The 26,125-nt window shown below is 46.5% G+C and overlaps 8 protein-coding genes and 1 long non-coding RNA gene across 10 annotated transcripts; 4 read left to right on the forward strand and 5 right to left on the reverse strand.

Moving 5' to 3' along the window:
• Positions 1-3,312: 3,312 nt before the first annotated feature.
• Positions 3,313-4,750, reverse strand: LOC141488541 (histone H2B type 2-E). Its single transcript, XM_074188662.1, has 2 exons — positions 4,132-4,750; positions 3,313-3,432 (listed from the first exon to the last, which is right to left on the reverse strand). The coding sequence occupies exons 1-2, from the start codon at positions 4,506-4,508 to the stop codon at positions 3,429-3,431; spliced, it is 381 nt and encodes a 126-aa protein (XP_074044763.1). The 5' UTR covers positions 4,509-4,750; the 3' UTR covers positions 3,313-3,428.
• LOC141488540 (histone H2A type 2-A-like) lies at positions 4,736-5,392 on the forward strand. The gene has a single exon (XM_074188661.1). The coding sequence runs from the start codon at positions 4,751-4,753 to the stop codon at positions 5,252-5,254; it is 504 nt and encodes a 167-aa protein (XP_074044762.1). The 5' UTR covers positions 4,736-4,750; the 3' UTR covers positions 5,255-5,392.
• A 728-nt stretch (positions 5,393-6,120) lies between these two features.
• LOC141488543 (histone H3) lies at positions 6,121-6,671 on the forward strand. Its single transcript, XM_074188664.1, has one exon. The coding sequence runs from the start codon at positions 6,171-6,173 to the stop codon at positions 6,579-6,581; it is 411 nt and encodes a 136-aa protein (XP_074044765.1). The 5' UTR covers positions 6,121-6,170; the 3' UTR covers positions 6,582-6,671.
• Positions 6,672-7,529: 858 nt separating this feature from the next.
• LOC141488542 (histone H1.5-like) lies at positions 7,530-8,313 on the reverse strand. Its single transcript, XM_074188663.1, has one exon. The coding sequence runs from the start codon at positions 8,276-8,278 to the stop codon at positions 7,616-7,618; it is 663 nt and encodes a 220-aa protein (XP_074044764.1). The 5' UTR covers positions 8,279-8,313; the 3' UTR covers positions 7,530-7,615.
• A 7,090-nt stretch (positions 8,314-15,403) lies between these two features.
• Positions 15,404-21,910, reverse strand: LOC141488549 (uncharacterized). 2 transcript variants are annotated; one of them, XR_012468725.1, is made up of 4 exons: positions 21,806-21,910; positions 18,375-18,491; positions 17,568-17,712; positions 15,404-16,784 (listed from the first exon to the last, which is right to left on the reverse strand). It is a non-coding gene; the product is annotated as an uncharacterized LOC141488549 (long non-coding RNA). The 2 variants fall into 2 exon arrangements; XR_012468726.1 differs by lacking the exon at positions 21,806-21,910 and adding an exon at positions 18,708-18,765.
• A 1,203-nt stretch (positions 21,911-23,113) lies between these two features.
• Positions 23,114-23,614, reverse strand: LOC141488547 (histone H2B type 2-E). The gene has a single exon (XM_074188667.1). It carries the CDS (start codon positions 23,543-23,545, stop codon positions 23,165-23,167), a length of 381 nt encoding a protein of 126 aa, XP_074044768.1. The 5' UTR covers positions 23,546-23,614; the 3' UTR covers positions 23,114-23,164.
• A 222-nt stretch (positions 23,615-23,836) lies between these two features.
• LOC141488546 (histone H2A type 1-F-like) lies at positions 23,837-24,585 on the forward strand. Its single transcript, XM_074188666.1, has one exon. It carries the CDS (start codon positions 23,864-23,866, stop codon positions 24,251-24,253), a length of 390 nt encoding a protein of 129 aa, XP_074044767.1. The 5' UTR covers positions 23,837-23,863; the 3' UTR covers positions 24,254-24,585.
• LOC141488545 (histone H2A type 2-B) lies at positions 24,406-24,915 on the reverse strand. The gene has a single exon (XM_074188665.1). It carries the CDS (start codon positions 24,867-24,869, stop codon positions 24,477-24,479), a length of 393 nt encoding a protein of 130 aa, XP_074044766.1. The 5' UTR covers positions 24,870-24,915; the 3' UTR covers positions 24,406-24,476.
• A 231-nt stretch (positions 24,916-25,146) lies between these two features.
• Positions 25,147-25,648, forward strand: LOC141488548 (histone H2B type 1-F/J/L). The gene has a single exon (XM_074188668.1). It carries the CDS (start codon positions 25,209-25,211, stop codon positions 25,587-25,589), a length of 381 nt encoding a protein of 126 aa, XP_074044769.1. The 5' UTR covers positions 25,147-25,208; the 3' UTR covers positions 25,590-25,648.
• Positions 25,649-26,125: the final 477 nt, after the last annotated feature.

The following is a 26,125-nucleotide window of genomic DNA, read 5'->3' on the forward strand; positions in this document are numbered from 1 at the left end:
TTTTATTTCCACTTTTGTTATTTTAACTTTAATTTTTAAACTATAATTTTGTCTTCACTTTAAATTAAATTAGTTGCCTATATTATTAACCTCCCTCTCCAAAAACAAACTTTGGTTTTTAATATATTTTTTAAAATTTAAGGCAATGGGCTTTTGCCCAAAATCACACAGGCAGTTTTTAGGGGTCTAAGGCCAGATTTGGGCCAGTGTCCATCCATTGAATCACCTAGCTGCCCCGTTAATGGGCGTTTTTGTTTCAATTCTATTAATCTTTTTTCAATTTTTCATAATTTCTACTTTATTTTGGAGGACTTGATTTCAAGTTGTCTTAATTATACACCCATCCATTGGTTTGTTCTCCCCCCTCCATTTTTTAATGAAAGAACTTAGATACATGTATGTATTTTTCCCTCAGAACTGCTTAGTGTATGCTAGGATTTTGTGTGTTATCTCTTTTTAGTAATTTCTTTGATGACGTTTCTATTGTTTTTACAATTTGTTCTTTGACTCACTATATCATTAGATTTCTGCTATTCATCTCCAATTGCATTTTCATTAAGAGTCCTAATTAAATATAATTTTTAATGCATTATGTTCAAGAAATGATCAATGTGGGGGCAATTAGGTGGCACAGATCCGGCCTCAGACACTTAACCCCATTGCCTTGCAGAAACAAAACAAACAAAAAAAGAAATGATCTATGTGAATTTGTAGTTTTCAAAGAGAAATCAAACATATATTTGATTTTTTAAAATGCTCTAAGGAATCGAAATTAAGGCAACTCTGCCCTTAATTTTGTTGACAGGATGAGAAAATGCCAAATATTGGAAGAGCTGCAAGAAAAATAGCACAATACTGTGTTGTAATTGGCTCTGTGAATTGGTCCATGTGTGCGGAAAGCTATTTATTTGAAAACTCTTGTCTTAAAATACTAAGACCCAACAATACCAATTCAAATTCCAAAAGAGAGATGAAAGAATGAGGGAAAGGACCCATATTTACAAAGATATTTATGGCAGCAATTTTTATTTTTGTAAATGACTGAAATTGAAGGGGTACAGATTAACTGAAGAATTACTAAACAGACTATGAGGATATATTATTTAATGTAATAGAATGTAATATAACAATATGCCATGCATAGGAAATGAAAGACTTGTATGTTTTGCAAAGTTAATTGAACAAAACCAGAAGGGTTTATATAATAGCAACAGCAATAGAAGACAACTTGGAAAAACTTTATGAAACTACAATCAAGCCAAAGATCTTTCCAAAGTATAGATGATGAAGCAAGTTCCCCAGCTCCTACCAGAGTTGAAGGACTCAGGATGCAAAAGATATGCAGATTTTTTTACTTGACTAGGAATATTTATTGAGGATATTTTTTACTTTTGAAGCTGATGATGGTTGTGAGAGGAACAGAAATAAATGTTGGTTAATTTTTAAAATAGAGCAATTAAAAAAGAAATATTAAGGGTTTTGATTTAATGATGATTTCCAGGAATTATTAAATGCTTAAAATTCTCTATTCATATTTCAGGTCAGTTCCTTTTTAGCTGATTTAAAAAATAAGATTCTACATAAAATTGGATATCTCCCTTCTGAACCACGTGTCTATGTGTCAAATTCTCTTAAAAATTCTCATTTCTTACTTCAAAATAATTTCATTACATTAGTAAAACAATTGTTTTAGCTGTTACCAATTTTTCTAAGAAACCTTAAGGCACACCATTAGAATCTAGATCTTTGATTATCTTTTGACCTCCCCCTTTGATCTCTCCATCTGGATCAGGAAGTTTATACTTGTGACTATTCCCTTCCAAATGTTTCTGCATATAATCCACCTTCTGTCTTCCCTATTGTACCTCGTTTCTATGTTGACTCTAATTTATTGCTTTTCTTTTCTTTTTTTTTATTTAGGATTTTGCAAAGTAATGGGCCACAAGTGTCAGAGGCTGAATTTGAACTCAGGTACTCCTGACTCCAGGGCTGGTGCTCTATCCACTTTGCCACCTAGCTGCCCTGACTGTATTCTAAACAAATTCCTGGGTGTTCAATTATCTTAGTTCTTTTCATATAAGAATGAAGGTTCTTATGAAGCCCCAAACCCCTACCCTATCCTCTCTTTGAAACTCTTCTTACACATAATCCCAAACATTAAGAAAAAGCAATTTTCTAGTATCTCTGCCTCCTTTCTACATTTATATAAACCAGAGTAGCATAGAAAGTTGTGTTTATTTGTATATGATTCCCTTTACCCTACCTTCTATCTTCCCTTTTCGGACCTTCAAATCAGAGCTAATCAGAACTAACTAGGGCTTCTGGTGTGTTTTTATTTTGTAAATCTCATCAGTTACTTTTGAAGACGGTAAGGTTTTGAAGGGATACTTCTATCCCCTCTCCCACTTCAAATGTTAGCACTCCCTAACTTTATAGACCCTTTATAATCAATAGAATTCACCTTTCCTGGTTTTTCTTTACTCTTGCTTTTGTATTTCAAAGTTCTTAGCGCTTCACTTAGTTCTCAGTACTTGGCTCTGATCTCTTCAGGAGTTGCTAGACAATTCTCTGATTCATTCAAGATCCATTTTCCCCTTACAGTATATGACACTCAGCTTTGCAGTTTTTTGATTGGAAGACACTATTTTGTCTTGTGGAATATTGTATTCCAAGACCTCTTTTATTAAAAGTTGAGAAGTCGGTACCATGCTAACTCCTAAGTACTTAAACAGTTTTTCTAGATGATTCCTAGATGATAGATAGATATTCTAGATGAATTCTAAGATTTTTTTTCCCTTTAGTTTTGAAATTCCTGGAACTTTTTTTTTCTGGGAAATCCTTTTAGCAGATAGTTGCTTTAACCTTTACCTTCCTGATCTAGCAAATTTGATTAAATTTCATTTATAAAATAGTGTACAGGCCTGAAGCAGTGTTTTCCTTAATTAGGATTTTTCAGGGAGTCCAATGACTCGAATTGCTTTTCTTTTTGGATCTTTTTATTTTGTCCCATTATTTCTTCACGTGTCAAGAATCTTTGATTTCTATGCATTTTAGGTAGTTATCAAAGGAATTTTACCTGGTGCTGCTTTACCACATTCTCTTCTATTTATTCTCCTTCCAGTTCCATCCTTCTTGCTCCTCTTTACTAAGCTACCACCAAATCTTTGCTACCTCGTACCTCTTCCCTCCCCTACCCCACACCCTCATCTGGCTTAACACTCCTCACCTAAGGTGAGAAACACCGAGAAGTCATGAAGAAATGCCAACGGGATTCGTCATAAATTGAGGCAGTCTAGCCATTAGTGGACAAAAAATGGTGCAGGTAATACTTTTATTCTTCCTGACTTGATATTCTATTACATTCTCTGCAGAAGTTATTCCAAACATTCTCCTGGCTTCAAATTTCCTCTTCACCCTTTCAGCAAACATCATCTAATATAAGGAAAAAAAAAAGAGGTGGGTGGGGTAGGTGGAGGACTTTCTTCCTTTTCCTCACTACGGGAAGCCCCCACGGCCCTCCCCCAGCCAAGTGCCCTGGTTCATTATTGCCTACACACGCTGACTGCTGGTCACAGAAGGGCAATGGGAAGCCGTTAAAAACTCGGCTGAAGTAACAGTAGCGTTAGCATGTAGCAAGCTTTAAAAAGGCCCTTAAAATAAAATTTAAACATCTACATTTTCGGACTGAGTTTTGACAATGCTAAAAGTTGCCAATGAATATAAACAGGTCAGGCCCAAGAGGAGGAAGGAGGCAAGAGCAGAGTTGAACAAGCAAACAACGTAGCTAAAAACAGAGTTGGCTTTGCCCCGGGGAGGTTTCGTAACCAGAGGCGCGCGGCGCCTGCGCGCTGGGACCGGGGGGGAGGAGGGAGGGAGGGAGGGGGGACTCCCGAGAGCACAAAGTTAGCGGGCGGAAGTTGCGGGGAGGGGAGGGGAGGGGAGGGGGCGAGCGGCGGAGCCGGGCAGCGGAGGGCGGGCCGCGGGCCGCGGGGCGCGGGGGCAGGGGCCGGGGGCGGGTGGTCCGTGGCGCGAGACAGCTCCTTCGCCTGCCGAGGTGGTGGCTCTGAAAAGAGCCTTTGTTTCGGGGCGGGGAGGCGGCGGCGCGAGCGGCTCCGGGGCGGCCGCGCTTACTTGGAGCTGGTGTACTTGGTGACGGCCTTGGTGCCCTCGGACACGGCGTGCTTGGCCAGCTCCCCGGGCAGCAGCAGGCGCACGGCCGTCTGGATCTCCCGGGAGGTGATGGTGGAGCGCTTGTTGTAGTGCGCCAGGCGGGACGCCTCGCCGGCGATGCGCTCGAAGATGTCGTTGACGAAGGAGTTCATGATGCCCATGGCCTTGGAGGAGATGCCGGTGTCGGGGTGGACCTGCTTGAGCACCTTGTACACGTAGATGGAGTAGCTCTCCTTGCGGCTGCGCTTGCGCTTCTTGCCGTCCTTCTTCTGGGCCTTGGTCACGGCCTTCTTGGAACCCTTCTTCGGGGCAGGGGCGGACTTGGCCGGCTCGGGCATGGCGAGGGCGGGCGCGGGCTACGAGTCGAGAGAGGAGGAGCGCGCGGATCGGGCGACGAGCGTGGCGCCGCCGGCCCCCGCTCCTTATAGCGCCGCTATGCAAATGAGGGCTCGGGCGGCGCCGGGCCGCGATTGGCGGGCGGCCGGGGGTGGCGTCACAGGCGGGAGGACGGCCATGTAAATGGCGGGATGGCAGGCGAGCTTCCCCAGTGGCCGGCCGCACAAAGCCGGCGCGCCGGCCAATGGGAGGCGGCGGCCGCGCGGTCCCCGCGCAAGCTATAAAAGGCGGCGGCGCGGCGCGGCCGGGCACCAGTGGAGTCGCGCAGTCGGTGGCCGACGCAGCTGCATCCGTCATGTCCGGCCGCGGGAAGCAGGGAGGCAAGGCTCGCGCCAAGGCCAAGTCGCGCTCGTCCCGGGCCGGGCTGCAGTTCCCCGTGGGCCGCGTGCACCGGCTGCTGCGCAAGGGCAACTACGCCGAGCGGGTGGGCGCCGGCGCGCCCGTGTACATGGCGGCCGTGCTGGAGTACCTGACGGCCGAGATCCTGGAGCTGGCGGGCAACGCCGCCCGGGACAACAAGAAGACGCGCATCATCCCGCGCCACCTGCAGCTGGCCATCCGCAACGACGAGGAGCTCAACAAGCTGCTGGGCAAGGTGACGATCGCGCAGGGCGGCGTGCTGCCCAACATCCAGGCCGTGCTGCTGCCCAAGAAGACCGAGAGCCACCACAAGGCCAAGGGCAAGTAGGCGGCCCGCGCGCGCCCGGGGCCGCCCGGCTCACCCCGACACCAACGGCTCTTTTCAGAGCCACCACCCCGTCAAGAGAGGGCTGTTGCCGACCCGCCCCCGAACCCGACCGCGCCCCCCGGCCCCCGACTCGTTATACCGCCCCGCACCGACGCCTACCCCCCCCCCCCCCGCTGTGGTCCCCCCGGGTGCTGACGGGCCAGAGCCCCGGCGCCCCGAAAGTTGCACCGCGCGCAGGGCCCCTGGAGGCTGTCGGAGTGGGTGGCGCGTCCCCGGGGCGGGGCGGGGCCCGGACACGCGCCCAGAGGGCGGGGGGCGGCGGGGGGCGGGGCGCGCTCCGGCCAATCCGCGCTCAGGCGCGCTTTTCGGACCCGGCTCGGCCGGAACCCGCCCGATGGGGCCCCGCGGGGCGGGGGGGCGCCGGAAGCGTGTCACGTGGGGGAGGTGGGAGGGCCGGGGGCCTCGGGGGCGGCCAGGGCGGCGGTCGGACGCGGGGCTGGGGCTGGGGCTGCAGGGCCCGGGCACAGCCCCTGCCCCCCCTCGCAGTCCCGGAAGCGGGCGGGGGAGGCGCGGCCCAGGAGGCTCCTCCCCCGCGTCCCGGGGGGGGGCGGAGGGGCGGGGCGGGGCGTGAGGAGACGAGGGACTGACGGGGGCGGGGCCGGGGGCCGGCAAGGGGCGGGGCTCGGAGGGGGGAAGCCGAGAGGGGCGGAGCGGCGGCGAACCGGAAGGCGAGCGGCACGACCAATGGCAAGGCGGCCCTGTGGGTCCGGGGCCTGGGCCAATCGGGGCTCAGCGCGGGACTTTCGAATTCCCTCAGCCCAATCAGGGCGCTCTGGCGGCTATAAAGGGCTGCGGCGCGCGGCGCCTCCTCAGTCGCGTTCCTGCCCAGGACCAGCTCCGCTCTCGCCTCCCGACCATGGCCCGCACCAAGCAGACCGCTCGTAAGTCCACCGGCGGCAAGGCGCCCCGCAAGCAGCTGGCCACCAAGGCGGCCCGCAAGAGCGCCCCGGCCACCGGCGGCGTGAAGAAGCCGCACCGCTACCGGCCCGGCACCGTGGCGCTGCGGGAGATCCGGCGCTACCAGAAGTCCACGGAGCTGCTGATCCGCAAGCTGCCCTTCCAGCGGCTGGTGCGCGAGATCGCCCAGGACTTCAAGACGGACCTGCGCTTCCAGAGCTCGGCCGTGATGGCGCTGCAGGAGGCCAGCGAGGCCTACCTGGTGGGGCTGTTCGAGGACACGAACCTGTGCGCCATCCACGCCAAGCGGGTGACCATCATGCCCAAGGACATCCAGCTGGCCCGCCGCATCCGCGGAGAGAGGGCGTAAGGCGCCGCTTTCCCCGGTGGAAAGTCCACACCCCAAAGGCTCTTTTCAGAGCCACCACCCGCTCCTAGAGAGGCTGTGAGACTCCGCGTGTGCCGTGTTACGTGTGTGTGTGCACCTGTGTGCGGACGGCCGGCGTGCTGTTGTTCGACTCGGCCCGGCTCTGCCCGTGCGGCTCCCGGCGCCTCCCGTGGGAGCGGCGGCCCTTGGGCCTGAGCTGTCTTGTTCCCAGCACAGATAAAAGTGTAGCCCGGTTTTGTACTCGGATCTTATTTAAGATGTTTTTATACATTATGTGCATGTTAAGTAAACAAATAAAACAAGGGTAGTCGGTGCCAAGGAGCGCTTCTGTGCCTCTCCACGCACGAGTGCGCCTCCCTCTTATGCTCTTTCCCCCGAAGCGCGAGTCCGGGCCGGCGTGTCGGGCGTGCTTGTGTGTGTGCCCCCGCGTCCCCGGGCCTCCCCGTGGGGCTGCACCGCTCCCGGCGCCTCCTGTTATTCCGAACAGAGATAATTATGTGTGTGCATGGATCTTATTCCGAACAGATTCAAGGGTGTGCATGGATTTTGTACATATAAACACAAACAAGGAGTCGATGCCAAGTTTCTGTGCCTCCTCCCGCGGGCCACACACGGCTCTTCCCCTCCCCCAGGGAAGCGAGTCGGGGGGCCGGGCGGGCTGACTGAGGCCTCGGAGCGCGGCCGCGGCGGTGGGGGCGGGGAGCGCGGACTGGACTGACTGCGCACGGACACGAGGCCGCGGGGCGCCGCCAGGGGGCGCCGGAGCCGCCGCACGGGCACCAGGGGCCCCGGACACTCACTTCCGCGTCCGGCCGCAGCGCGGCCCCGGGGCCCGACGTGACCCCCCGGGGGCAGGGCAGCGGCTCTCCTGGCCGCGCGCACGGACGCACGGACACACACACACGGACACACGGACACGCACGCGGGGGGAAGGCGCGCCAGCTCTCTTGCCGAGGCGGTGGGTGGCTCTGAAAAGAGCCTTTGGGTGTGTCCAGCGTCGAGGCTAGCTCTGCGCTCTACTTCTTGGCCGCCGCCTTCTTGCTCTTGGCGGCCTTGGGCTTCGCGGCCTTGGGCTTGGCCACCTTCTTGGCCTTGGCGGCCTTGGGCTTGGCCGGGCTCTTGGCCACCTTCTTGGCCTTGGCCGCCTTGGGCTTCTTGGGGCTCTTGCTCGCCTTCTTGGCCGCCGCCGGCCGCTTGGCCTTCTTCGGGCTCTTCTTGGCGCTCTTCTTGGCGCCCGCCGCCCCCGCCGCCTTCTTGGCCTTCTTGGCGCCGCCCGCCGCCGGCTTCTTGGTCTTGGCCGCGGGCGGCTTCTTGCCCTTGGCCTTGGCGTCGGCCGTCGGGGCCTTCTTGTTGAGCTTGAACGAGCCCGAGGCGCCCGTGCCCTTGGTCTGCACCAGCGTGCCCTTGCTCACCAGGCTCTTGAGCCCCAGCTTGATGCGGCTGTTGTTCTTGTCCACGTCGTAGCCCGCGGCCGCCAGCGCCTTCTTGAGCGCGGCCAGCGACACGCCGTTGCGCTCCTTGGAGGCGCCCACGGCCTTGGTGATCAGCTCCGACACCGGCGGGCCCGCGGCCTTGCGCCGGGCGCCCCCGGCCGACGAGGCCCGCTTGCCCTTCTTCTTGGCCGGCGCCTTCTCGGCGGGGGCCGGGGCGGCGGGCGCGGCGGGGGCCGTCTCGGACATGGCAGCGGCGGGCGGGGCGGCAGCGACGGCGACGGCGACGAGTCACTAGAGGACGCCGCGGACTCGCGAGTGAGCGAGCGCCCGCCCGGCCCGCTTATATAGAGCCGAGCGCCGGCCCCTGATTGGTGCGCGCCGCAGCCCGCGCCCGCGGGAGGGAGACGGTGCGCGGCCCGCGGCCCCGCGCCCGGGAGCGGCCGGAGCGGGCGGGGCGGGGCCGAGCGCAGCCCCGCCCGGGGCGGGGCCGCGGGGGCGGGGGCGGGGCCGCGGGCACGAGCCTCGGGGCCGGGGAGGGGCCGGGCGCGGGCGCGGGCGGCCTCGCACATTCCCGCCCCCCCCGCGCGGCCGCGCGCGCAGCCCCCTGCCCTGCCCTGCCCTCTGCCTCGGGACCCCCCGGGGGGCTGCCGCGTCCGGGGACAATCGCGAACCCCACTTCCGCACATACGTGTCGGCCGTGACCGTGGGCGGGCGGGCGGGGAGGTGTCTGCGCGCGCTTGCATGATGGGGGCCCAGGACACGTGCCGCGGACTGCTTCGCTGCTTTGTTGACAACAGCCCGAGCCCCGTGGGCCGCTGTGCCAGCACGCCTCGTCCCGGGCACTCGGATGCCCCGGATCCCCGCGAGTCCCACATGAGCCTTGGCCTCCCAGACTTCCACCCGCCCGAGCAGATGGCAGAACCCGGCTGGCCCACCTGGAGCGTAGCTTTTCCTCCCTTCCTTCCTCCCTCCCTTCCTTCCTTCCTCCCTTCCTTCAGTAAGAAAACACACCTTGTCCATCTATGTCGTGTCTTTCTTTAAACAGAAAAAACGCGCCAAACGCTTTGTTTTCGTGTATTAAAAGTTCCGAAGGGGAAAGGGAGAAAAAAGGACGCATCACAATAATTAGGTCTCTTGGGGGCAAGAATGGACATTCGAGGGACAGAGGGATCGAGGGGTACCCGGCCACCTGCCTGGAGCGATGGGCTGCACCGAGATGAGGTGAGAGGCGGTATTCTCCTCAGCCAAGCCCCTCCAGTCCTGCCCGCCAGGTGCTGACAAAGACTTGAAACGCATGGGAAAGCCAGAAGACTGACTCGGGCCCCTCCGGTCTCACAGACCTTCCGTCGGGCCCTCCAGCTACCCTGCCCCCTGGGGTTACTCTTCATCCTCCCCACCTCCCAGAGCCCCTACCTCGCTCACTCACTCACTCAGGCCTACCTACAAATAGTTCTGAGAAAAAAGTTGGGCAAACTAGCTGAATGACCTCTTCCCAAGATCCCTCACCTTCCTGTCCCTGCCCCTCACCCCAGCTGCCAGACTGCTGACCCCCACAGGCAAAGGTTAGAAAGGCCAAACTGAGGGTCAGACAGCCTGCATCTCCTGGGGTCTTCAATAGGAAACCCCGAAGCAGTTGGAAAAACACTTAATTCCTATACTCTGGCAAAGCTGGTCCACAAGCATCTTCAAAGCTTTGCTTTCTAACAAGCTAAGGTACCATATAGAGGTTACAGAATTAGTCACCTCCAAACGCACCTTTGCTTTTCCATGAACAAACTGCAAACATGTTTTCTATGATGACCTTGTAAGTAACGTGTGTGTTTCCTAGACCAGGGCAAACTATCATCTTAGATCTTTAAATCATGTCTATGAATCACAATCCTTTTAGACTGTGTGTGGAGGGGAAGTGGCGGGGGGTGGAATGGAAGGGACAGCTAGGTTGCACAGCTGATAAAGCACAGACCCTGGAGTCAGGATTACCTAAGTTCGAATTCTGTCTGAGACAATATAATCACCTAGGCATGCGGTCTTGGGCAAGCCACTTAACCCCATTTGCCTTGCAAAAACCTAAAAAAAAAAAAAAAAAAAGGAATTGAAGCATATTGCCTAGGTGCAAGGAATTCAGGCTCCATTGTGTGGCAGGAGAACAAGACAAGCCTCTCCAACCTCTCTGGAATTCTCAAAGATTTGCCCTCCCTCACCCTTTTCTCTGAGGGTCAAACCTTAGTAAGGTATCTCCCCTTCACTTGAATACCCATTGCCCCACTAAGACTCCTTTGTCTCTGCCTTTAACAGGTTTGGCTTACCAAGAACCAACCTAGTGTGTTAGTTCCAGTGCTGCTATGTGACCGTGGTCAAATCTCTTGACCACTTTTCCTTCCTCTAAAATGGAGAGCTTTCATTCAATGATTTCTGAGATCTGCTCCAGCTCTAAAGTTCTCCTTTGTCCTTTCTTGTTCCATACTAATAGTGAAAGATTCATCTCAACTGGAGGACTATACACGTAGAACACAAGGCCCATCTCCAGATAAGTCCATGGACTTGATGCTCTGGAAAGAGGCCTACAAATTCCCACAGCCCTTTGAGGAACCAGCACTGAGGGCAAGAGGATGAGGGAGAAGCTGGAGGAAGATCCAGAAGAAGAGAGCAGCAAGACTCAGAGCCACAAGGAGACATTTCCCTTGAGAGCCAAGGAGTGGTCATCTCTCTAGGGAGCCCAGTGTTTTCCCCCTTTGCACAAGTTCCATAGCAAGGTAGACACCCATTGGTGAAAAAAGAGGCTTTTGCCCTGATTGTGATGACAAGTGATCTGAACTGCTTTACACTGAGATAGACTGGGGGCTGGGGCACACGGGGCTGAGGTTCCGTTTCATTTAAACCTCTTCATTATTCATGTTTGCTTAGGCCTTTCATAGGCAGATAGGTGACTTCGTGGAAAGAACCTTGGGCCAACACTGTCAGCAAGACCTCAGTTCAAATCCAGCCTCAGATATCTACTGACTCTCTGACCCATGGCAGATCTCTTACACATCACAATAAAATAAAGTGGATAGAACACTTGGAGTCAGGAGTACCTGGGTTCAAATCTGGCCTTGGGCCAGGCACTGAACCTAAATAAATAAATAAACAAACAAACAAAATGAATGAATGAATGAATAAAGTCATTAAAGCATCTTGGTGTTTTGGTAAGCATTTAACTGTATAAAACAGTGTCTGGTACTTAGTAGGTCCTAAATCAATCCTTATTCCCTTATTCCCCAACCTTTCCCTATTCTACAGGATCACTTTGCTTCCATATTTTTTTTCCTTATGGGAAAAACTGGAAAGTTCTTATGTTCCCAGAAGGTAAAGTCATGGGAGCACCTTCCATCTTTGGACAACACTATTTAATATTTTGTTGATGCTTTTTGTTTGGATCTAAGGGGGAAAAGACTCTTTGGTGCCACCCCCTCCAAAACTTAACCCTCTCTTGGGACAAATATAAAGATTTAAGCAAACTAAGAAGACACTGAACCCATAGAAAGCATATGCCACCTTCTACATCTATAACTGACAGCTCTCCACTGACTGGAGTGTGGTAGAAATGAAGGTTCATTATTTCTTCAGACAAAGCTCATTATAATTACTATTACATGACCTTTTCTTCTCTTTTTGGGTTGACAATATTGCATCTATTCTGTACATGAGTTTTCATTTTGTTTTTTATACTTCTTCTGGATCACTTGCTACAAGTCTTCAGGGCTTCTCATAGTTTCTTTATATATATATTACTTTGCACTGACAGCTGCATACCCAGTGTATTCTTCCCCCCTTTTTTTGCTACCACAAAATACATCTGTGTTTATTTTGGCATATATTGGAAAGGCGGAGGGGGCTCTCTCTCCTCTTTAATGTATATACCCAGGAATGGGAGTATCAAGTCAAAAGGCATAAAATGTTTAGAGCTTTTTCTTCCATCATTCCAAAATGTTGTCCAGAGTTGGTCAATGCAGTGATCCACCATCTTGTAGCTATCAATCTATCCATCTCTCCTCTGAAAGTTATTCCTTTCATCCTCTTTGAGATTTCTCATAGAATACAAAGTGACTGAGTTCTTTAACCTATATAATGTCTTTTATATGTGACTTACAGCCATCTTTCCTATCTTTTTGGATAACTTGTTATTCTTCCTCACAAAACTATTTCCTTCATTCCTACTGATCACTTATCTATTCAAGAATGACCTCTGGTCTTATAGATTTATGTCAGTTCCCTGTGTCTCCTGGATATTAAGCTCTTGTTCAGGTTTTTTTCTTTTCATCCACTCCCTTTTTTGTCATAGTTTCATTGATTTTTTTATACTAGTCTTTTAATTTTATGTAATCCAAATTGTTTTGTCTTTTTTAAGCTTCTCTCTACCTTGTCTAATCTATGACTTTTCCACTCCCAGCCATGATGGTGCAAAGTACCTGCCCACTTCCTCCTTTATCATTTAAAATTGAAGTGACTGTTCATATAGATGTCAAAAATCCATTGGGCACAGCTAGGTTTTCCAGGTCCAAGTTACTATCTACTGTAACACCTAACTTGTTTAGGTGGTTTCTCTATCTTCATGCAAAGACTAAATATTTTAGGTATATTAAATTATCCTTTTTTCATAATAAATGAACAAATTTACCTATTTCTTACACTCTCTGATTTAATAATTTAGTGTTGAGGCTTCTGGAAATTTTGATTTACTTACAGGCTAGTAAAGTATTCTATACCTATAATCTTAAAACCCAAAATTCTTTCCACCGTATAACATGTTGTCTCCCTAACCACTGTGCTTATCACTTTGGAAGATAGAAACATGTACAAAACACCATCCCTGCAATCCAACAGCTGTCTAGATAGATACATACTGTTTGCAAAAATCAAAATAATCATGCTAGTAGTTTCAGTTTGTCTCTGACTCGGTGACCCTATTTGGGGTTTTCTTGGCAAAAATACTGGAGTGGTTTACCATTTTCTCCTTATACTCATTTTTTAAATAAGAAATCTGAGGCAAAAAAAAAAAGGTGAAGTGGCTTACCGAGGGTCACACAAGTTACCAAATGCCTTGGTCCAGATTTGAAATCAGGAAGAAGAGTCTTTCTGACTCCAATCCAGTGGTCTGTCCTCTTCATCATTCAGTTGACACATTGCACACCTTTAATATAGGATTTTAAAGTTTTCAAGGAGCTTTACAGGGGTTATCTACAATTATATCCTCACTAATAATCCTTTGAAGTAACAGACTGGGATATTTTCGATATCCAATTTACATCATAAATGGAGGACAGGGAGATTTGGAGAAGATAGGTTATTTGCCCATGACCACACAACTAGTGTTGAGAGATAATTCACATCTTTGGGGTCTCAAGTCTAGCATTCATTTTACTACTTACCAAAGTCAAACAGCAAATTAAGTGCTAATTTTTTTAATTTATTGATAAAAAACATTCCATTAATTTAGTGGGAGAATAACCATCGTAGGATTTGATCATCATGAAAAGTGTTACAGAGCAAACTACTTTTTCCCCTCTTTCTCCTCAGTTGCTCCTACCCGAAACCTAAAGCAACTTTTTGATAGCACAAAACTTCTTAGGACAGCATTCAAAGCCTTCTATGATCTTGCCACTATCTACATTTCTCAACTTATTTCCCTCTACTAATCTTCTCAAATTCTATCTCTGAGATGAGCTTTTGTTCAAGTTCATTTTGCCCAAAATCTTCCTTCCCCAAACCTGTCATTGAAATTATACCCATTTTACAGTTGGGGGCAGCTAGATGATACAGTGCATAGTACAATGCCAGCCCTGAAGTCAGGAGGACCTGAGTTCAAATCTGAACTCAGATCTTTGCTAATTATGTGACAAGTCACTTAACCCTGATTGCCTTGCATCCAGGATGATCTTCAGTCATCCTGGCCACTGAACTCAGATGGCCCCAGAGGAGACCCTCACACAAATCCAAATCACATGCAGGTCATGAATGCCATCACTTCCCTGGTGTCTCGGGTCTTGTTCAAGAAAGGACAAACATCATCATGATCACCTATTCTTCAAGACTCAAGTCACACCTCATCTTGTAGGATAATCAGATCCTAAATTTAGAAACATGACTTGATTTAGAGAGGAATCTGAATTTAGAAGTCAACTAATCCATTCCCTTAATTTAACAAATGAGGGAAATGATGTACCAACCAAGTGATCTGACTTGCCCTAGGTCACATAGTGATTGAGTCAGTATTAGAACTCTGGTCCCCTCCAGACGCAGCTTTCCTTCCAGAGCATTACAATGTCCCCTCCATAGCTTTAAGGAAGCCTATTCTTGGAATTCTTTAGCACTTTGTACTCTCTATACTTTTTTGTCCAGTGACCCTAGCTTCCCAACTATTCTATGAACTAGACCTTTCTCTCACCTCCAGTTATTTTCCCTGATTCCCTTGCCTGGGCTGCTCTCCCTCCCCCACTCTGACTGAAAAATTCCCTGGCTTCCTTTATCCCAATTAAAATTCTACTTTCTACTGGAAGGCTTAATGCCAGTGCCTTCCTCCTATTAATTATTTCCTAGTTATCTGGTATATGGCTGGTTCTGACTGTGAATGTTTTCTCCTCAAAAGAATTATAAACTCCTGAATGGTTGGAGCAGGCTTTTCCCTTTTTGTACTTAGTAGTGTGAAGAACATAAATGTTCATTGAGTGATCATTCCATTCACCTAGAACACTGCAATTATTTATAAGCATATCATTTACCACCTCCTTTAACATAAAAGCATTGAGTTCAAGAGAATATTGCCCTTTAATATACTTCATTATATACTGTATAACCTCCAGTATATAATATTGTTTCTTATTAAGAACTCAAAAAATGTTTATTGAATAAATAAACTAGCATTTGTAATAGGCCTTAAAGGAAGGATCAGATTTGGATTCAGTGAAACAGGTGTTAGAGCATTTCAGACTAAAGTAATCTCCTTGAAATCATGTACTACCTTGTTGTCTCACGGTCTAGCACAGGGCCTGTCTCATTGTTAGTAATTAATAAATGTTTAGCGATTGGAGAAAAAAAAACATGCAGGCAGAAAAGTATAAATAGGGGCGGCTAGATGGCGCAGTGGATAAAGCACCGGCCCTGGAGTCAGGTGTACCTGGGTTCAGATCCAATCTCAAACACTTAATAATTACCTAGCTATGTGGCCTTGGGCAAGCCACTTAACCCCATTTTCCTTGCAAAAACCAAAAAAAAAAAAAATATTTTATATATATATATATATATATATATATATATGTATATATATATATATACATATATATATATATATATATATATAATATTTCAGAGTTAATGAGGAAAACAGTTGAGCTTCTGGGTTATAGAACATGAGACAAAACCAGACAAGTAGTTTACACCAGATTGTAGCTGATCTTGAGAATATGTAGTTAAGATTTAATTCTGTAGGGCAAGGAGAGTCATTGATTTTTGTTTTTAAACCATTGGACAAACATTTTATTTTTAGATCATTTGATCTGAAATGATCAAAAAGGTCAAAGAATTTAAGATTATAAGAAACTTATGAGCTGGATTCCTATCTCACTTGATCCTTATAACACCCTAGCAAGTAGCTATAATCATTCTCATATTACAGGGGAGGAAAATGAGACAGAGATTAAGTGAATTACTTGACTAGCAAGTATCTGAGGTTATATTTGAATTCAGGTTCTCTTGACTCCAGTGCCAACAGTCTATCTACTGCACCATATCTCCGAAATAAAATGTAAAATCTTCTGTCTTTTAAATTCCTTAATAATCAGATCCCTTTTTATACTTCACTATCTTCCATGTACACTGGTCTCCTTATTCTTTTTCTCACACCCTAAACTCCATCTCTGAACTGTTATGCTTATGCACTGGCTATGATCCTAAGCCTGGCATTCACTCTTTCCTCATTTTTGCCTTGTGACTTTTCTGACTTCATTCAAATGAAAATCCTCTTTTTCAAAAAAATTTTTATAGAATTTCATTTTCCCTAATTACATGTTAAAACAATATTTAACAAAGTTTAGAGTTTCAAATTCTATCCTTCCTTTCTCCCTTCCCCTTTCCACTAACAAAGACAGTAAACAATATGAAAGAGTTTATACATGTGCAATTATGTAAAACACTTTCATATTAGTCATTTTGTATAGGAAGAATCAAAAAAAAGAATAAAAATGTGCTTCAGTCTGTATTCAAACAATATCAGGGTTTTTTTTCCCCTCTGCAGGTGAATAGTATGCTTCAGTATTGATCCTTTGAAATTGTTTTGGATTATTGTATTGCTGAGAATGGCTAAGTCATTCACAGTCCTTCATCTCTTGATACTGTTTTTACAATGTACAACATTTCTCCTGGTTCTGCTCACTTCACTTTGCATCAGTTCATCTAAGTCTTTTCAGGTTTTTCTGATATCATCCTGCTTGTCATTTCTTAGGCACAATAGCATTCAATCATCATCATAACCAACAGCTTCTTTAGCCACTTCTCAACTGATAGGTATCCCTTCTATTTCCAATTCTTTACCACAACAAAATGAGCTGCAATAAATATAAAATCCCATCTTTATCAAGATCCCTAATTCTAGTACTTTTCCATTGTTGATTATCTTTAATTTATTTTAATATGACATAATTGTTTGTATGTTGCCTTTCATGTGTGTCCAGATCTTGGTCCATTATAGCCCTCAAGGCACATTCATTCAGCCAGCTTCCTAAAAACCAGAAAACGAAGGAACTGGTGATTACATGCACACACAAACATTGCAGTATCACAGACCAACTTAACCCTTAACTAACAGGTCCCACAGATGGACAGTACTTTTGCTTTTGGTTTTATTTTTTGCAAAAAAACATGCATACAGAAATTAGGCCATTTTAAAACATTATATGACATCATAATTTCAACAGATAATTTTATTGTATGCAGCATTCATTACAATTTGTCACAGGGCTTTGAGAATAGATTTCAAGATTTTAAACACCAACTGCATTTCAGTATATTTGCTACTCCATTCTCAGTTGACATCAACATATTACCTGAAAATTTGCAAAAAAAAAAAAAATGTATAGACCAGCAATAAGATATACAACTTAATGAAAAATTTATTCAAATGTCTCTATTGGATTTAGTTGTGCTTGCCTAGAGAAAAATATCCATTATTCCACAAACATGACCTGTCCCTGACATCTCCTTTGGGGAGTATGTATATTTGCTAGCAATTTTTCCCCCTATATGAAGTATACAAAAAAATAAAAATGGAACAAAAATTTCAGATGAGCAACTTGAAAATATTTTTCAAATTGCTATAACTTCCATCAATCAAGATACAGAGGCACTAGTATTGAAAAAGCATTTGTGTTAAAAACAGCATGTTCTTCTTTCCTAGTTAAAAAGTAAACGTTTAAGGGCAGCTAGGTGGCGCAGTGGATAGAGCACCATCCCTGGAGTCAGGAAGACCTGAGTTCAAATCCAACCTCAGACACTTAATAATTACCTAGCTGTGAACTCGGTTTAGCTGTTGAATTTGCCTCTTCCAGACCAGTGCGGAGCCCCTTACCAGAGCAATCCACCTTCACTCCTCCAGCCCAATCCAATCGCTCACCAGACAGAAGGAAAAATTAGTGAAATCCCCAGATCTCCTGCAGGTTAAATAACCCAAATGAACACAAATAACTCATGGGAACAATGTTCTAAAATGTCATCTAACCTAACCTCCAAATGGCAACTAAGTCAACCCTAGCTGAGCTCATCTCCAAAGAGCTCCATCCCCAGCAGAGGATAACAGTATTGTGGTTATCTTAGACTAGCTGGCACACTGAATAGAGGTAAATCACATCAGAATATACTCCACACTTGTAGCCATTGAGTTACATTTTAATTGTGATGTAATGCATGCTGCTTAATATAAATGGGCACTGACTTTAAAGCCTTTTTAAAGAGATTTTGATTTTTATTGCAGTTTGATTATTGAGCCTTTAATAACTGCCTCCTGGAAAATCTAGTCCAGTCTTCCCCAAACAGATCAAAAGAATCTACTTGGAATTTATTGACTTGAGATTTTCTCTCCAATAAACTCCCTCAATATAATTATTGCTCCTCCGCTATATGGTGATTCTCAAACAAAGGAGGGAATTTTTATTAGCAAGCTTATAAATAAGAACTCCAGAACTGTTAGGTCAGCTTGGATAATATCACTTCTAAGTGTACCAGAGCCAGGATCATGAAAAAGGGATGTTTGCTCTGACCACAGGATTATAATCAACAAGGACCAGGAATGAAGTTTGTCTTTATTATCACTCACTTTGAAGGGTGCCTCAGCCACAGCTTTGGTGAATGTACAGATGAAGTCTGCCAGCTCCTTCTAGCTCTTTAGGATTCTAATCTGGGCTTCTGTGTGAAGCTGCAACTCTACCAAAGCCTAGAAAGCATAATAGCAATGATAAAAATTTGGGACACAAATACAAACCCAGTGTAGGTCAGCCTAATCTCACTGTCACTTACAGATCCCTATTACTTAACCTTCAAAGCTCTAGATCCTCAACTAAGTAAATTTCAGTGGCAAAAGCTGTCAAAATGTCACATATCCTTACCAATGAAAATAAATGCAATTAAATGTGAAAAAAAAATTAATTACCTAGCTGTATGGCCTTGGGCAAGCCACTTAACCCCATTTGCCTTGCAAAAATCCTAAAAAAAGTAAAAATGTAATTATTATACTCATTTTTGTTATTATGCTTTATTGCATTTTATTATACCTTATTACATTATTATACTCATTGGTAATATGGGTTACATTGTGATCATAAATAAATATTAAATTCTATGCTAAATAAATAAATATCAAATTGCTGGGCAATGAACTCCAGGACTAAAAGGTTGGACACCCCTGCTTTAGACTGTGAGCTTTGGCCTTTCTTTGTAGTCCCAATGCTTAGCACATAGTGAATGTTTAATAAATCTTTATTGACTAGGCTTCCAGGAATTCACTGAAAGACCTCCCTCAACCTTCATTCTTAGCAGCTGACACAATAAATAATCCTTAATAAATAATTGTTGCCATGTCAACTCTAAACTCTTCCCTTATTTATTTGGTGTCACACAAGCACAAGGCTTGACACAATAATAAACCTTAAGTTTCCCCCCAACCAAATCATTCATCCTTTCACCATTTTCCTTCTCTATTAACACCTTGATTTCGCCTTATAAAAACTCCTATTGATATTGGACTGCTCCACTCCTGAAAAACTTAACAATCACTAAGCAATTCCCCCAGATTTATATTGTAACTAGACTAATGTTCAACTCAAATTCAAAGTATAACATATGCTTTATTTTCTACCTGATCAAAGGGTTTTCTTGATCAGATTGACAGCCTGCTCAGCCTCCATTATTCCAGGATTTGAACCCATTTCCTAGTTAGTGATTAACCCAATTGCTAAAATACCTAAAAGGAATTCCTGTTGCAATTATTTTCTGAGAATAGAGAACTTTCACCTTCTCACAGCACTTTCCTTTCTCTGTACATATGATGAAGTAATTCCAGAAGCAACAGTCTATAGGTAAGAGTTCTCTTTCCTCCAACTATCTTAAGAGATCTATTCTTCAAACTGACCCTAAAATCCAGAGACCCCCTCCAGAACTGAATTTTCTTTTTAAGAATCCTTTATTCTATAACTAACTTAATCTTAGTTTATATGTATTATAGTACCTTTTCCATTACTTTGCAAAGTTGAGCCCATAGATCATTTTAATATCTCAACCATTTCTTTGTCTTTTTAAATTTTTTATTTAAGGCATTGGGGTTAAGAGCGACTTGCCCAAGGTCACACAATTTTAAACCATTTCCTAAGGAAAAAGGAGAGAATTGACAAGAGCAGTGGTCTCCAAACTTTTTTGATTGCATTTGTCTCTATGTAAAAAAAAAAAATTTTGATCACACTCACTCCATGAATATGTATTGTTAACACATTACATACAAGTTCTATTAATTATCTTATAAAGCCTACACAAAAATACAAAAAGTATGAAATAAAGATTAAATAATATTTATCCTATGATCAATAAGGAATGACTGGAGTGTACTAAATGCAATTAGATCTGTGAATTGTGAAAATTATTTTGGTAGCTATATGGAGGATGAATTGGAGACTGGAGAAGTAAGGAGAATAGGGAAGTATAGAAATATTCCAAGAGAGAATTAGTGAGGCCCAGAACTAGGGTATGAAAGTAAGAAATTATTAAGATCTGGCAATTGATTGGACATATGTAATAAAAGAGAGTGATGAGTGAAGGAAAATACCAGGTGACTGAAAAGATGGTGATTCGTTCAATAAAAATAGGGGCATTCAGAAGAGGGACAGGATTGGGATGAAAGGTAATATCATGCCAACATACACACACATTCCTGCCTGCTCATTTTATGCTAGAAACTTTTCAATTGAGGCTGACTCACCCACTTTACTGGGCCAGTGGCAGGCTGTGGGTAAGCTTCTTTGGATTGCTGGGTAGTATAAATTTATAACCTCTCTACCCAAGTCACTACCCCTTTATAAAACTAAATTCAGCCCCTCAGGGTAATTAAAATCTAACCACCACCAGGGTGCCTTCACCAATACTCTCTTCTCCAGGTGACCTGTGCCTATGACAGAAGGTGAGTTCTGCCCTTCAGAGTAATGACTAACAGAGTCACCTTCCCTCTATTGGGTTTAAGTGAGACAGAGAGGCTTGGGATCAACAGGAATGGTTGAGTTAGGAGTTTCAATGCAGATCTCATTACATTCTCTTTCTCCTTACTCCTCTTTTAACCTTTTCTATTACAGTCAAGAACACCACCATTCTCCTAGTCACCCAAAGATTCACAATCTTGGTATGATCTTTGACTCCTTGTTCCCCTTTTCTACAATTATCAAATCATGTTATTTCTCCTTCCACTATAACTCCTGCATTCATCTATTCTCTCCTACTTAGTCACTATCTCATCTCAGGCCCTGCTCACCTCAAGGCAATTAGGTGCCACAGTGGGTAGTGCACTAGACCTGGAGTTCAGCATTCAGTAGTTTTGTGACCCTGGGCAAGTCACTTCACCCTGTTTGTCTCCCTGTCCTCATCTGTCAAACAAAATGAAGAAGGAAATAATAAACCAATATCTTTGTCAAAAAAATCCCAAATGGCCTCAAATTGGTCCTCCTGACTTGAGTCGCTTCCCTCACCAATCCGGTTTCCAAAATGATTTTCTTAATGATCTGAGCCAGTCACTCTCTTACTCAATAGACACCAGCACCCTGTATTGATTCCTGTATTGATTCTAAGATCAAATATCATTTCATCTTTATCTCATTTCTTTCAGTTCCTTGTTTGATATGTTTTATAATGCTTATAATCATTAGTACTGTAGCATATTATATGATTCATAAGCTAATGCACCTACAGAAGGGTCATACTGTTTTACTCAGGGTTATATGGAATCAAATAAGTGTGGAGATGACTAGTCTAGAGAATTGCTATTTGGAAGACAACCTTCACTTCATTAAATTATCCCCCCCGAAATTCTAATTCCTCCTTTATAAAATAAAGTAGTTGGCTTAGATGAATGATCTTTTCTAAATTTCTAAGACCGCTAAGATTTCTAGTGGCCCTTTCCTAAGAATTTGAGAGACTTCTAAGAAAAGGGAAATAACACCTAGAACCTTGGAATGTAGGATTCACTAGAGGAATATTTTAGGAATAACGTACCAGAAATAGATCCAGTGACGTAATCCCAAATAAATCTGATTGTTCTTGAGCTTTATTGAAGACGATCTAGATAAAAGAAAATACAACTAAAGCTCAGGAACATTTCTAACCCTAAATAGAATCCCCGCCCCCTCCCTATCCAAGGACAGATTACATTTTAATCTTGGGGAAAGCACTGGCTTGGCCAACCCATATTCAAGTCCTGCCTATACCAGTTTTGGCAAATTCATTAACTTCCTTTTGTTTGATATCCCATTCCTGTCAGTAATTTTCTTTTCCCGAGTTCTAGGAATAGGCATCTTCTTCTGAACAGACAAGCTTGACTGATGTTGTGCCTGTTTATTATGCAACCCTAGACCTGAGTTCACCCAGACCAGCCACTCTCTTTGACTTTAACTCTAAAGTTTGTAAAGCTAAATGGTTTATGTGTCTGTTGTGATTGGCTAATAATCTAACTTTAGCTCAGCCCAAATGGAAACAGTGGGAGACGGAAGTAGGGGAAAAGTTCTCCAGAGTAGGATATTCTTTAGAACTTAAAATTTATCTGAAAAAGAAACTGGTTTATCCTTGGATGAGGGGCGATGGTAAAACAACTTGACTAGGTCCGATTCCTATTTTATTTAGCAGACTGCCTGTCTGTGTAGATGTTTATAAATATAGGTTTTACAAGGGGAAAGTTGAATAGCTCGGTGCTAAATGCACCTCTTACATATTGCTAAACATTTGGAAATTAAATCTTTAAAAAATTCTTCATGAATTCATATCAGATTGATCGATGGAAAGGTGCTAATTAGACTTGGGAATAAAAAGTTTATATACAATTAAATACAGAAGCATATTAGATGCAATACTGTAATAGCCCGGAAATTTTCATTGATGAGGCTCGAAAGTCCACCAATGAAGGCAAAGGAATAGTATTCGTTAGCCAATTAGCAAACAGCGAGGGAGTTTCGAGTTTTGATATTACCCAATGGGAAAGGAGACTAGTGAAGTGGGCGGGAATGGTAGCCAAGTTAAAAGTTATGCTTTCTGTCCCCTAAGCAATGGAGTGTTTTTACTTTCTACACATTGTGTTCTCAGTTACAAATACTTTTTTTAAAAAACTGTTCAAACGTGTACCTGACAATTAGCAGGATATACCTGAATCCGCCAAGACTGGAGCTGCCAAGTTACTCAATTTCTTACTAGGCAGGATTACTCACGTGTGCTTGGCATGCAGTTCTGTCCAATCTCTCAGAGAGCAAGCCCTGGAGTGATCGTGCTTCCGAGACTTGTTAGAGCCCTTTTCGAGATCAGCTAAGTGGCTCTGAAAAGAGCCTTTTGGGTGAGGGAAGCCTGACTGCCTTTCTGCACAGCCGCTCACTTGGAGCTGGTGTACTTGGTGACAGCCTTGGTGCCCTCAGACACGGCGTGCTTGGCCAGCTCCCCGGGCAGCAGCAGGCGCACGGCCGTCTGGATCTCCCGGGAGGTGATGGTGGAGCGCTTGTTGTAGTGCGCCAGGCGGGACGCCTCGCCGGCGATGCGCTCGAAGATGTCGTTGACGAAGGAGTTCATGATGCCCATGGCCTTGGAGGAGATGCCGGTGTCGGGGTGGACCTGCTTGAGCACCTTGTACACGTAGATGGAGTAGCTCTCCTTGCGGCTGCGCTTGCGCTTCTTGCCGTCCTTCTTCTGGGCCTTGGTCACGGCCTTCTTGGAGCCCTTCTTCGGGGCAGGGGCGGACTTGGCCGGCTCGGGCATGGCGAGCAAAGTTCCTAAATTTCAGAGAAAGAAAGAAGCAGCTGGAGAGTGAGGAGAATAAGGGAAGCAGCGACTCGGCATTCTTTTATAACGGTAGTATGCAAATGAGGGTTTACCGTGCTCCTCATTCCAATTGGTCAGAGCGCTGTAATTGCGTTACAGCTCCTGTCATCCTATTGGTTTCTTCCGGAGCCTGTTCCCAGCCAATGAAAGTTGATCTTTTCTAACCCCGCCCCTATCGAAGTCTACAAAAGATACCTTATTCATCTCCCCCAGCTATTTTCTCCAAGCTTTTATTTTCCCAGTTTCCTTTTCATCATGTCTGGGCGAGGGAAACAAGGCGGCAAGGCTCGCGCCAAGGCCAAGACGCGCTCGTCCCGGGCCGGGCTGCAGTTCCCCGTGGGCCGCGTGCACCGGCTGCTGCGCAAGGGCAACTACGCCGAGCGGGTCGGGGCCGGCGCGCCGGTCTACCTGGCGGCCGTGCTGGAGTACCTGACGGCCGAGATCCTGGAGCTGGCGGGCAACGCCGCCCGGGACAATAAGAAAACGCGCATCATTCCCCGCCATTTGCAGCTGGCCATCCGCAACGACGAGGAGCTCAACAAGCTGCTGGGCCGAGTGACCATCGCGCAGGGCGGCGTGCTGCCCAACATCCAGGCCGTGCTGCTGCCCAAGAAAACGGAAAGCCACAAACCCAAGGGGAAGTGAAAATAAGACTCGCACGTGACAACGCCAAAGACAAAAGGCTCTTTTTAGAGCCACCATCCCCTCAAGGAAGAGCTGGTACTACTCGATGTAACATTTAATTCGTTGATATAATAATGGTGCAACCAGAGACAGATCAGTGTAGCCCCTTAAGCTGACCGAGGAGGGTGGCTCTTAAAAGAGCCGTTTTGGGGGGTGGAGGGACCAGTGGAGTCCCCCTTAGCGCTTATTTGCTTTTGCCAGGCTTATGGCTCTCGGTTTTCTTGGGCAGCAGCACGGCCTGGATGTTGGGCAAGACACCGCCTTGAGCGATGGTGACTCCCCCGAGGAGTTTGTTGAGCTCCTCGTCGTTGCGCACTGCGAGCTGCAAATGGCGGGGGATGATACGGGTTTTCTTGTTGTCCCGGGCCGCGTTTCCCGCCAGCTCCAGGATCTCGGCCGTCAGGTACTCCAGCACGGCCGCCATGTACACCGGAGCTCCGGCGCCCACCCGCTCGGCGTAGTTGCCCTTGCGCAGCAGCCGGTGCACGCGGCCCACGGGGAACTGCAGCCCGGCCCGGGACGAGCGCGACTTGGCCTTGGCGCGAGCCTTGCCTCCCTGCTTTCCGCGGCCAGACATGGCGAGAAAAGGAACCAGGCCCTCCCTTAGAGAAAGAAAGACAGAAAACCTTCTCGCATCAATTTGAACTAATTTATAAGACCTACCGGCAGGCAAAAACGGAGTCGTTTTATTGGCTAGTCAGGCCGTTTGCTTAGAACAACCAATAGGAAAAGAGAATTTTCATCTCATCATTTGCATCGTAGACTACCAGGAAATGACGAAAAATCAGCGACCAATCATTAGTGAGTATCCCAAAGCCTTTATTTGCATGCCGGATCTATAAGTAAAGGGCCTGTCGCCATTCTGCGCTTTGTACTTCAGTCGCGACTTGAGTGGCTTTTGTGCTTTTTGCTAACCATGCCAGAACCAGGGAAATCGGCTCCTGCCCCGAAGAAGGGCTCCAAAAAGGCCGTGACCAAGGCCCAGAAGAAAGATGGCAAGAAGCGCAAGCGCAGCCGCAAGGAGAGCTACTCCGTCTACGTGTACAAGGTGCTCAAGCAGGTCCACCCCGACACCGGCATCTCCTCCAAGGCCATGGGCATCATGAACTCCTTCGTCAACGACATCTTCGAGCGCATCGCCAGCGAGGCGTCCCGCCTGGCGCACTACAACAAGCGCTCCACCATCACCTCCCGGGAGATCCAGACGGCCGTGCGCCTGCTGCTGCCCGGGGAGCTGGCCAAGCACGCCGTGTCCGAGGGCACCAAGGCCGTCACCAAGTACACCAGCTCCAAGTAAGCGGCTGCTCCAGGAGTCACCCGACTTCCCATGAAACAAAGGCTCTTTTCAGAGCCACCCACCTGATCAGAAAAGATGCTATTCACTTGTTAAAAAAACAACACAAACGGGTTCCCTGAATACCCTTAACAGCCTTGTCAGTTTAATGCGATGAACTGCGATCTGAATTTTCAGTTAAAAATGGAGAATTGGCCAAACAGGTCGATCCGTAATGTAACAATAAAATTGGGAGAGTCGGTTCGGTCTAGGCTAGAGAATACATCTGCAGCTTTAATGAAAAATGACTGGATTTTTGAATTGAGACTAGGCAAAGGCATCTAATCTCCGTTTTTCCCAGGAGTGCTAAGTCACTTCGGAAGGGAACGAGGTGATGGAAAAATCGAACCTCTCATCTGTGGCTCTACGCCACGCTGCCTCGGGCTCCCTTAATCTATTTTGTTTTCAATAAAGGTCTGTATTCTGCCCCAGCCTGTGATCATCCTCGCGAGATTAGATAGCGAGAGGGGTCCCCCGGACCCGGCCCTGGCCCCGGCCCA

This window comes from Macrotis lagotis, chromosome 5 (genome assembly GCF_037893015.1).
Source record: "Macrotis lagotis isolate mMagLag1 chromosome 5, bilby.v1.9.chrom.fasta, whole genome shotgun sequence".
Lineage (NCBI taxonomy): Eukaryota > Metazoa > Chordata > Mammalia > Peramelemorphia > Peramelidae > Macrotis > Macrotis lagotis.

Excerpts from the sequence above, each read along its gene's own strand:
- LOC141488547 (XM_074188667.1), bottom strand. The coding sequence starts at position 23,545 with ATGCCCGAGCCGGCCAAGTCCGCCCCTGCCCCGAAGAAGGGCTCCAAG.
- LOC141488546 (XM_074188666.1), top strand. The coding sequence starts at position 23,864 with ATGTCTGGGCGAGGGAAACAAGGCGGCAAGGCTCGCGCCAAGGCCAAG.
- LOC141488540 (XM_074188661.1), top strand. The coding sequence starts at position 4,751 with ATGGGAGGCGGCGGCCGCGCGGTCCCCGCGCAAGCTATAAAAGGCGGC.
- LOC141488543 (XM_074188664.1), top strand. The coding sequence starts at position 6,171 with ATGGCCCGCACCAAGCAGACCGCTCGTAAGTCCACCGGCGGCAAGGCG.
- LOC141488541 (XM_074188662.1), bottom strand. The coding sequence starts at position 4,508 with ATGCCCGAGCCGGCCAAGTCCGCCCCTGCCCCGAAGAAGGGTTCCAAG.
- LOC141488545 (XM_074188665.1), bottom strand. The coding sequence starts at position 24,869 with ATGTCTGGCCGCGGAAAGCAGGGAGGCAAGGCTCGCGCCAAGGCCAAG.
- LOC141488542 (XM_074188663.1), bottom strand. The coding sequence starts at position 8,278 with ATGTCCGAGACGGCCCCCGCCGCGCCCGCCGCCCCGGCCCCCGCCGAG.
- LOC141488548 (XM_074188668.1), top strand. The coding sequence starts at position 25,209 with ATGCCAGAACCAGGGAAATCGGCTCCTGCCCCGAAGAAGGGCTCCAAA.